The 11,770-nt window shown below is 37.4% G+C and overlaps 1 protein-coding gene and 1 pseudogene across 1 annotated transcript; both read right to left on the reverse strand.

The window, feature by feature from the left end:
* Nucleotides 1-7,177: 7,177 nt before the first annotated feature.
* LOC114382696 lies at nt 7,178-9,641 on the reverse strand. The gene is made up of 3 exons (XM_028342273.1): nt 9,557-9,641; nt 8,281-9,431; nt 7,178-8,062 (listed from the first exon to the last, which is right to left on the reverse strand). The coding sequence occupies exons 1-3, from the start codon at nt 9,639-9,641 to the stop codon at nt 7,178-7,180; spliced, it is 2,121 nt and encodes a 706-aa protein (XP_028198074.1).
* A 315-nt stretch (nt 9,642-9,956) lies between these two features.
* On the reverse strand, nt 9,957-11,017 carry LOC114380863 (annotated as a pseudogene).
* Nucleotides 11,018-11,770: the final 753 nt, after the last annotated feature.

The following is an 11,770-nucleotide window of genomic DNA, read 5'->3' on the forward strand; positions in this document are numbered from 1 at the left end:
ACTAAAAAACAAGGTGGGTTCTGAATTTCTAAAATATTTCCATATTCATGTATTAGAATCTTAATAATGTCCAAAGAATCTATTTTTATGTGACAAAGAGAGGAAAGAAGTAATTAGGTAAAGAGTGATGATGATAATAATTACATAGAGGAGTAGATGAGGGTTGCAATAAAGGGAGAAGAAACCAAACCTACTCACTCACCTAAACTAAACTAAACAAAAGAGAAATAAATAATTAAAAGGAGAAGATGATTTAGAAATTGGTTTGTGAAGAGAAGAGGATGAATAAGAGTGGGGGAGGAGAGATGAGTAAGTGGCCGTTCACAATCTCTAAGTATCTTTCTATTTTGGCAGGTGCTGGATTGGGCTCTAGGGAAAGAACATTCAGTTCTTCTCAGAAGATCAGAGTTGAAGACATTTGTGGACTTACATGCAAATGAGGTTTTCCTCATATATAGTATATTCTATCTGGACTAACTTAATCATAAGTGTGAAATTAGTAGCTAAAATATTCAAGTGCAGGCAGGGAAAGGTGGAGAGTTATCACATCATGAAACTTCTATAATCACTGGTGCTATAGATTTGACTGGGAAGACAGCTAAAGATGCAATGACACCCATATCTGAAACTTTTTCTCTTGATATAAATTCAAAATTTGACATGTAATATGTCATAACTCATAACTTTTAACTCATACAGATGTTTTACTCCCAATCTATCATCTATAAATACAGTTCACCTTTGTCATCAGGCATACAATGACACAAATAATAAGCAAAGGTCACAGTCGAATACCTATACATTCTGGGCACCCAAGAAATATTATTGGCCTCATATTGGTAAGCAATTGAAGAATAACATATGGGAAATAGAATGAATTCAAGTATTTTCTGCAATAAATCTTGAATATATAACTTGGGCAGTATAGTATTGCCATTATGTTCATACAAATTAATGAAGGCAAAAAAGAAAGCTTCCATTTAACATCTGAGACAATGCTTCTGTTTCTCAACATTGGTTATTAATATTCTTTATTCATATGGTATTACTATTAATACTTTTGCACTGGTTAAAAACTTGATATTCTGCCGCCCAGAAGATGAGACCCCAATAAAGAATTTGATTATAAGGAAAATTCCAAGGTAATAGAACTAATTTGACTGGAATTTTATAAGCCACATGCCATCTGGCCTTCAAAAACAGGATGGCCATCAGATATATTACTTGTGATTTTCATTCATGCATGAGTCACTAGTACTATACTTAGTATACTAATTACATGATATTGCTCAATTAATAATCATGTAACAGGGTTTATGAAAGTTGGCAACTATATGAGATATTGAATCAATTCCAGAAGGTTCACAGCCATATGGCTGTTGTCTTGAAATCCAACAAAGACACAGAGAGCACTATGGGCGCATCAACCTTTTTGAATATAATTACTAATAAAATATCAAACCCGTCTCAAGTTGTTGTAGGTAATATCTTACAGAATTTAGCCATGGTGTCATATCAAATCAAATAACATTTTATTTAAGATGAATTGCATAACAAAAGTAGAAAAAAATAGTTTACTGGAACAGATTAAATCACTACTTATGTTTGTCAATCTGGGATTTTCAGAATCTGATTCTTCCTTTGTCCTGGAAATAAGTCAGAGAAGTTCTGTACATGAATCCAGTGTAAACTCTAGTGATGCAGAATTTCGTAATCCAACATTAAAAAATCTAATGGAACTAGATGGTGAAGTACATCAAGAATCCAACCAGTGGGAACAAGAAAATGAATATTTCTCACAAGAACAAATAGAGTCTCTTCCAGATGTTAAGGAGGTTATTGGCATCATCATAATGGAAGATGTCATGGAGGAATTGTTCCAGGTTAGCATGGTGGTTTATGCTAGAACTTCATTTGTTTTCCTAATTTTATGTCTAAAGTGCAGAATACTTCATATTCCTATTTGTGAGACCATATAATATTTCATTCCTTTAGTGATGATAACACACATGGACCACATGGTTATGACTAAGACAAAAAGATAAAGGGAAGCAGGGTTAAGATTACTTCTATTAAGACCTTCACTACTAAAAAATAGGCTTTCTACATCGCTACATTAACATCGTTTATTTCAAAAACCGATGTTAACGAAAGCGCAGTGACATTTTTGTAATTAAATGGAAGTACTTAACATCGATTTTAGCAAAACTGATGTTAACTAGTTGAAGTTAACATCGGTTATTTAAAAAACCGATGTTAACATGATGTTAAGATGAATATGGTAACATCGGTTTTGAAAAAACCGATGTTAACTTCATAGAGTTAACATCGGTTTTCAGAAAGCCGATGTTAAGGAGTTGAGCTTAACATCAATTTTTTAAAAACCGATGTAATGTAGTTGATGTTAACATCGGTTTTTCCAAAACCGATGTTAACGATATTATGTTAACATCGGTTATCCTTAAAAAATCAATGTTGTTATGTTTATAAGTTAAAACTTGACATTTCATAACCCGCGCGCGCTTGAAAACCTTGCCCTCCCTCTTCTCTTTCTCCTCCCTGAAATCAGTCTTGTCTTTCTCCTCCCGCCTGAAATCTGCTGGAAACCGCTCCCTCGACACCCACATTGTTCTCAATACTACCGGAAACCCCTCGGCCGAACCCACAGAACCCCCTACACTGCTCTTCGAAGTGTGGCTCGAAGAAAACCCTACATACATTGTAGGTAAAGTTGGTGTATGCTAAGTTTCCTTGGGTGTTCATGTTTTATTGATGATAATAATAATAATACGTCTTCAGTTGCAGTATTGCTGATTGAGGTACGAGGAAAGCTTCAAGTTTCGTGCCATTTTGTTACATCTCACTGCCATTGTCACTGTTTGGGTTGGAGGTAAGCTTGGTCTCTTTTTCATTTGTAGTATAGTTTACTCTTTTTCACTGCCATTGTCACTGCCATTGTCTCTGTTTCAGTAGGTGTTCACTCTTTTTCATTGTCACTGCCATTGTCACTGTGTGTAAAAGTAATATAGTTTACTAATTTGTCTTGTACTTTTCTGTTCAATGTTGTAAATAGTGGTTTATGAAGTGACTGATTGGGTTAGTGAAAATTGATTGGGCAGGGTCTGAGCAAAAAGCTAGTCCATCTATTGTCTGCGTTGCTTTTTGTAGTTTCTTTGGCAATTTTCAGGTATCCCATTTCTTTAATTTTTGAATCTTTGATACTAGTTTACGTGTGTGAACTGCAATGCATTGATTGCTGGTGTTGCTACAATGTTTGAATGTAAAAACAACAAATAGTTGCTTATACTTTTTTATGGTATCACCTGATTTTATGGGGTAGAATTGATTCTTATGTGTCATCCAAACATGATAGTAGCTCTTTTACATTTGGGATGTATAGTAGGGTTTGTAGTTAGAGGTTATTTAGGAATGGATGTTGTGTTCATATGCTTAGGGTATAAGAGAATTGTTTAGTAGCCATGTTCATTCTCCTTCTGTTATATGAAATTGTTTGTGGCAATCATAACTGAATTCATTCTCCTTCTGTTAAATGAAATTCATGGGATCAAATGTGTGGTATTGAGCATCCATACAAACTTAATGGTGAATCATAATTATAGAGCCATAAAACATTTTGAAGGATATAAGTGATTTTCTGTGAGTTGTTGTTTTCTTTTCCCCTTTGTTTTCCCTGTGCACAAGTCCAACTCTCCAAGCCTTGCTCTACTTCCCTAATCCTCATATCTAGACACCAAAATAAGGTATTCTAGATATTAGGAGAACATGTATTTTGTTCTAATTGTAACACCCATTACATAAGAAAACCCTGGCTAATATTGCTTGACCATTGATTTAGATGGATTGAGAAATGTTTCTCAAAATGTCTAAGCCAAGTCCAGGTCAAGAAAACAACTTCATCAAACAATCTGTTAGCATCAAATTCTGCATTTGAGAACAGAATTCTGTTTCTTAATTTCCAAATAGCCCAAGTTACCGCAAGCCACCAATATCTCCACCTCTTAACCCTTAACCCATCTGCCTGGATGAAAATATGCTGGAGAAAATTTTGTTTAGGCCCAAGAGGAAAGGCACTTTTTAAATTCAGCCAAGACATTGATTCCCACCAAATTGGTTGGATGAAGATGCAATGGAAGAATAGATGGGATGCCTCCTCTTCAGCACCTCTGCAAAAAGGACAGCACAAATCTTGAAGTTGTACATGTCTCCTATGCAGATTCATCCTTGTTGGTAGTCTGTCCCTTAATAACCGCCAAGCAAATATCGTTATCTTGCTAGGAATTCTAATCTTCCATAATTCCTTACACCATTCCTCTTGCTGACCTCCTGTAGAAGTTTCCAAAATTAGATTATATGCACTGCGTGTGGAATAATTTCCTGATTGATCACCTAACCACTCCCATTGATCTGATCCTTGCTGCTGAATGTTCATGCCTTTGATCTCCCTTAGGAAATTGATGGCTGACTCAATTTCATTATCAAATAGTGATCTTCTCCACATAAAATGCCACTCCCATCCTGAATGCAGATGTTGTCCCATCTGTCTAATGGTTTGGTTTTGCTGTGACGATATTAGATACAGTCTAGGATATCTCTTTGCTAAAGGTTGCTGTTGCTGACTCCACTTATCTTCCCAGAACCTGATCTTATCCCCACCTACAACCTTCCACTTCATTTTGTTATGAACGATGTCTCCGTGATGTGTAGAATTTAGTGTTTGTTTTAAATCCTTCCACCACACAGATTGGTGTCCTACCCTCCCTGCTTCATGGAGACTCCTCCACCCTCCATATTTTGACTCCAACACTCTGGACCATATCTCTCCCTTCTCTTGCATTAGATTCCATTTCCACTTGCCGAGTAATGCAAGGTTAAAGGTATCAATATCTTTAATCCCCAACCCACGTTTTTCCTTTGGCAAACATACTTGGTCCCATTTAATCCATGCGATCTTATTCTGATCTAGTCCTCCACCCCACAAAAATCTACGTTGTATCCTTTTTAGCCTTTCCACCACTGTTTTTGGGATCCTGAAAAAAGACAAGAAATAAATTGGGATTGATGTTAGTGCAGCCTGAATTAATGTCACTCTCCCCCCCCCCCCCCCCCATGAAATATATCTTTGTTTCCATTTTGCCAATTTCCTCTCATATTTATGGACAATGTTGTTCCACATTTGTGTTCGCCTCGGATTAGCCCCTATAGGTATGCCAAGATATGTAAAAGGAATAGTTAGCAGGCTGCAGTTTAAATACATAGCCGCATCACTCTTCCACTGATCTGAAACCCCAAAAGCTCCAAAGCAACTCTTTGCATAATTGATTTTTAGGCCTGAGATTAACTCAAAAGCCCTCAAAGTAGCCTTTAAAGCTCTCACATTTTCCATATTTGTTTCTCCAAAAAATATGGTGTCATCTGCGTATTGTAAAATACTTATGTCAACCTTTTTTTATCCCACTGGATAGCCTTTGTACATATTTTCAGCTATTGCCTTTCTCAGCAGACCAGATAATGCTTCCACTACCACATTAAATAGGAAGGGTGCTAGCGGATCCCCCTGTCTAATTCCTTTTTGAGGTAGGAACTCAGTTGTGGGACTTCCATTCACCAAAACTGATATTGACATAGACTTTATTCCTTCAATCCATTTGATCCACCGAGAGCTGAATCCAAACCTTCTTAACATGTAGAGCAAGAATTCCCAAGATACCGAATCATATGCCTTCTCAAAGTCTATTTTAAATATAAGGCAAGGCTTGTGGTTATTTTTTGCTTCATCTATTATCTCATTGGTGATAAGTACACTCCGCAACAAGTGTCTACCTTCAATGAAAGCAAATTGTGTTTCCTCAATTATTGCTGGCATCACTTTTCTGATTCTGTTTGCAAGCAATTTCGCCACTATCTTGTACATGCACCCAATTAAGGATATGGGTCTATACTCTCCCAAATGTTGTGGGTTTGATATCTTGGGAATAAAAGCTATAAAAGAAGCATTACAACCTTGGGGAATAACACCATTAGCATGAAACTCATGGATATATCGAAATATATCATGCTTTAATGTATCCCAGAACTGCTTTATGAATCTGAAATTAATGCCATAAGGACCTGGGCTCTTATCATTGCTACATTCCCAAAATGCATTCTGTATTTCTATCTCCTGAAAAGGGGCCACAAGCATGGCATTCTGCTGTTGGTCTATGGTTTTGAAAGTAATACCATCAATCTTAGGTCTATGACTATCTGCTTCTTGAAATCTCTCGGAGAAGAAGGTTCTGATTTCTTCCTTCACCTTGTTAGGTTCATCTATCCATATACCCTCAATGAGTAGTCCTTTAATGCAATTTCTGTTTCTATTTGCATTCATCCTGATATGGAAATATCTGGTGTTACAATCTCCCTCCTTTAGCCATCTTGATCTAGATTTCTGCCTTAGCAATGATTCATGGGCTTGGGCAGCCACCCACAAATCTTCCTGCAACTGCTTTCTTTTACAAATTTCCAAATCAGTCATCTGTCTATGCAATGTGTCCTCCTCTAGCTTATTTAGCTCCTCTTCCAGGTTCTGGACTTTTTTAAAGCTATCCCCATATTCTTCCTTGTTCCATATCTTTAGTCTACACTTCAGCCTTTTGATTTTTTTCTTTTAATACATATGCTCCCCATCCTGAAACTTGGACAGAATTCCAGCATTGATTTACTACTTCTCTGAAGGACTTATCTGTTAACCAGCAATTTAATATCCTAAAAGGTTTAGGACCCCAATCAACATTGTTAGCTCTAAGTAGAAATGCTGCTTTGGAGGCCCCTCTTCTAATCCTCTCCAACCCCTGTACTTGGAAGTCAGAATTCTGCTCCAAAATTGGTCTGGTTGCTGAAACATCAACCATTTCCATTTAATTAGAAGAGCTTTGTTGAGAGCCTTGATGTCTTTGATTCCCAATCCTCCCCTTTCTCTAGAGGCACACACTTGACTCCAAGCCACCCAAGCTATCTTCTTCCCTTCTAGATTACCACCCCAAAGAAAGTTTCTTTGAATGGCAATAAGTCTATTAATCACTGCTGTAGGGGCTCTGAAAAAAGACATAAAAAACAAGGGCAATGCTATTAAGACAACATTAATTAAAGTGATTCTGTCAGTCATTGATATACTTCTCTAGTTCCATTTATTCAGCCTAGCCTCGAATTTTCTTATTATAGGCTCCCACACCACCTTCCTTCTCGGATTGATTCCTATAGGTAGCCCTAGATAGCAGAAGGGAAAATGCAGAGGGCCACAGTTCAAGTAGTTAGCAGCAAGTCTGCACCACTCCTCAGATTGCCCAATTGCTCCAAATTGGGTCTTAGCAAAATTGATTCTCATGCCAGAAACCATCTCAAAGCTTCTAAGAATAGCCTTGATAACTTTAACATAATCCATTGAAGCTTCCCCAAAAAAGATAGTGTCATCAGCAAATTGAAGGATATTCACTGCAACCTTGTTCTTCCCCACCATAAAGTTGTGGAAGCAGTGTTTGGATATTGCTTCCCTCATCATTCCTGTCAAACGTTCAGCAACCAAGTCAAACAATAAAGGGGCCAAAGGATCTCCTTGTCTCAAACCTCTTTGAGGCTTAAATTCAGTAGTTGGGCTTCCATTCACTACGATAGATATAGAGGCTGATGTGAGGCACCCCTTGACCCAACTAATCCACCTGTCATGAAACCCCATTCTTCTCATCATATAAAAAAGGAATTGCCAAGACACAGAGTCATAGGCTTTTTCGAAATCCACTTTAAACACCAAGCAAGACCTCTTTGACCTCCTAGCCCCCTCAACAACCTCATTAGCAATCAGAACTCCATGGAGCAGCTGTCTACCCTTGACAAAGTTTGACTGCCTTTCATCTATGAGGTGATTCATGACCTTGCTAAGCCTATTAGTTAGAATTTTAGCAATGACTTTGTAGACACATTCTATGAGGGATATGGGTTTGAAATCACTAATATATTGAGGGTCCTTAATCTTAGGGATAATGGCAATGAATGATGAATTGAGACCCTTAGGAAAAGCAGTGTTCACATGAAATTATGCACAAAACCTTAGAAACTCAGGTTTCAGATCCTTCCAAAAATGATTAATAAACCTAAAATTAAACCCATCTGGCCCTGGGCTTTTGTCATTGCCACAAGCCCACACTGCACTAGAAATCTCCTCCTCTTTAAAAGGCTCAACCATCAACTCTCTTTGGTTTGAAGTCAAGACATTAAAAGAAACACCATGTAGATTAGGTCTGAGCAGATGAGGTTCAGAAAACTGTTCTGAAAATGCTGCAGAATTTTAGCCTTAATCAAATTAGGGTTTTCTACCCAGATACCATCAATCAGCATCCCCCTCAAGGCATTTCTCCTCCTGCTGTGATTAATAATTTTGTGAAAGTAAGAGGTATTGCTGTCTCCCTCTTTGATCCATTTGCTTCTTGATTTCTGTCTCATAATAGACTCATGAAGAGTAGCCTTTTCCCAAAGGTCAGCTTGAGTTTTCTTGAGCTCTTGGACTTGCTGGTCAGAAGGCTGAGTTGTCATAGAGTTTTCCAAATCATTTAACTTTTGTTGGATCTGCTTCACCTTGTTGCCCAAGTCTCCAATATTGTCTTTACTCCAATTTTTCAACCTTTGCTTGAGGTTCTGAAGTTTGCATTTTAGAGCATAACCACCCCACCCCCTAGGCTGAGTTTCAGACCAGCAATCCCTCACCACCTTCTGATAGTCTTTATTCATTAACCAACCATCATAAACCTTAAAAGGCTTAGGGCCCCAATCAATGCATTTAGAATACATAATGACAGGACAATGATTAGAGTAATTCCTTTCAAGGTTAAATTGGGAGCTATCAGGCCACTTAGATAACCATTCATAAGAGACTAGCACTCTATCCAATTTTCTTTTGCATGATCCATTTGGCCTAACCCAAGTAAAGGGCTTACCCACATAAGGAATGCCATCTACCTCCATAACAGCAAGCCAATCATTGAATTCAGCTATAAGATTAGTATCTGGATTATTGTGATTGCTTCCCATTCTTTCAGAGGGATGTCTAACACAATTAAAATCCCCTACAAGACACCTGCAATTAACTTGGGACTGAATCTTCCTTCTACTTAAACTCTGCCACAACTGTCTTTTACCTTCTATATCACAAGGAGCATAAATATTGGCCACAACAACTCTCTGCATGTCAGCCAACCAAACCCCTTCCAACATAATGAACCCCTTTTTCAGAAATTCTGAAATCAACCTGGAAGTTTTGTTATTCCAAACACACAGCAGCCCCCCAGCAGTGTTCACAGCTGGGTGCCATTCCCAAGCAATATCTGGGTGCGCCCACAAGGCCTGGCAAGCTGCCTTATCAAAAGAGTCCCTCTTTGTTTCTTGCAAACAGAGAAGGTCCACCTTCAGCTTCCCAACCAAGTTCCTGATAGAGGCTCATTTAATACCTCTACCCAGCCCTCTAATGTTATAGGATAGAATATTCATCTATGGGCTTTCCTATTACCCAACTCCATAGCTTCTTTTCTGTCTCTGGATTCCATATTGACATAGTTTTGGATAAAGTCAGAATGGTCTGTATCTGCCTCCATGCCTATGCTTTTTCCCAAATTCCATAGTTGCTGAGCCTCTTCCAACACCTTTGTATTGCACTCAATTTTACTTTTTAACCTCCTTTCTGCTTCAAAATGACTCTGGTTTTGGGCCTTGTCCTTGGTACTTATAATATGACTAGACACAAAATTTGTGAGTACTTTAGTACCTCTGCACATAAGTGTATGCTTGCATGTGTCTCCAACATAAGTGTATCAATGCTACATAGCAAATTAAATAATAGCCATTTAATTAGGATTACAAGGCAGACAAATAAAAGGTACTGCACGCTTTCCTTAACCACAAAGTCAAACCAGTTCAATATTCTCTCTTTAAAATCTGTTGGGATTTTTGCATCCCTTTTCAAACAAACCAGAAATACAGAGTTGTTATGCAGAATTATAAGTGACAAAATAGAAGCCATTACACATATAGATACCAAACTATATTCGTGGATATGATATATAACGTGAAAAAAACTCATATCAAGCATTAATTCCATCTCCGGGGTTAAGTTTCATAGACCCCAAGTTGGCCACGTGAAACTGTGATGCATACTTATTGGAAGAAGCTTCTATCACTGGCGGTTCATTCAGAAATGCCCAGCTGCTTTTGGTCCACCTGCATTAACCCCAATCATTTTCTAAAATATTAATCATTTAAAGGGATTCATAATAATACACCAAATTGTGCAATTACTATCTGTGATTTAATTTACCAGGCATTTTTCTTGATAAGATGCTCTAAACTTTTCTGGTCAACGTCCATGCCTAAGGACTCCTTTATGCTGGCCAAGGTCACGGTACTTGACTTATGAGAATTCTCTGAATCCTCAAATTTTCGGGCCTGCCCACTATCCATCATAAACATCAAGATATATTACTAGCTTTTATATATATGTGTGTGTGTGTGTGAATTTCTGACACATAGAAGGGGGAAAAATGTAGAGATGTAGTTAATTTCAAAGTTAAAAAACCTGAATAGTCTCAGACAGTTTGGACATAGCTCTGAGGTGTTCTAACTCTGTCTCCTTCTTTACTCTCCAATAAGCATTAATTTCTTCTTTGGTGAGTGATCGATTCCTCTCTATTGTAGCTGCAACAATAACAAATTTTTCCTCCATCAGAAATCACAAGTGATTTATGATCTAGATTCGACCAAGAGGTGAAGCATAAGTGCATAACATAATACGAGAAAGAAACAACACTAGTACTAATTAATTAATTAATTATCTATACCTCATTCAGGATCCAAGATCAGAGAGTCCCATCCTGCCATAAGAGAACCCATTGTATTTGTTGCTGAATTAATTTCTTTATCGTAACAAACTTAGCAACTAAGCCACACTAGCTCCTCCAATGCCTTTCTAAATCGATGACCTGTTTCTTGATATATATATATATATATATATATATATAAGTGCTGGTCAGTGTAGTGACGAAGCTCCGGATTGTTTCTCTATTTTGTTCTTATCTCTTGGCAAGGTTTTTAGATTGTGATGAGTGGACAAAAGTGTCACATCCATAGGTTTTGGATGTTAAGGGATAATGATGATGATAATGATCCTACTGTGAGTCAATTATCTCAAAGCAAAGCAAGGCAGTATTTCCATTTCGTTCTAAAGTAGCATAAACCACTATGCAACAAGTAGAGAATTAAGTGGGAAACTTCATCAGTTTTTGATCCCGTAGTTGCTTGAACTGGCTTTTCCTTAGAATGAACACGATTCTTTTCACTCTCTGCTAGTTCAGACCCAAAGGAAAAATTAATTTCACAATGGATGCAAAACAACAACCACAGAAAATGAGACCTATGTTATTTAGGACTAACCTCTAACCCTATCAAACTGCATTTTGAAAATTAGAATTCTTGTAATTCAGCAACTGTACAAATCCAGAGTACAATTGTGTAAATAAATTCTTGCAATTTAGTAATTTTGGTAGTTAAGACTTCTATAATTGGATTGGAACTCCACCAATTGGAATTCTGCAGTTCCTCTTCCAATGGTATTAGTTGGAAAAAGGTTGGTTTTTCTTTTTACCATATTAGCTCCCCTAGCATCCCTCTTGGTTAATAACAAAGAAAAATGCTAGATAGTAGGAGACAGAGTTCAATAAAATTTGTACTT

The sequence above is a fragment of the Glycine soja genome, chromosome 13 (genome assembly GCF_004193775.1).
Source record: "Glycine soja cultivar W05 chromosome 13, ASM419377v2, whole genome shotgun sequence".
Classification (NCBI taxonomy): domain Eukaryota; kingdom Viridiplantae; phylum Streptophyta; class Magnoliopsida; order Fabales; family Fabaceae; genus Glycine; species Glycine soja.

Coding starts and splice junctions, on each gene's coding strand:
- LOC114382696 (XM_028342273.1), bottom strand. CDS start 9,641: ATGGAGGCAGATACAGACCATTCTGACTTTATCCAAAACTATGTCAAT. Junction 9,432..9,556: donor AAAAGAAGCTATGGAGTTGG/GTAATAGGAAAG, acceptor TCTGTTTGCAAG/AAACAAAGAGGGACTCTTTT. Junction 8,063..8,280: donor GCTCAGACCTAATCTACATG/GTGTTTCTTTTA, acceptor GCTTTTCCTAAG/GGTCTCAATTCATCATTCAT.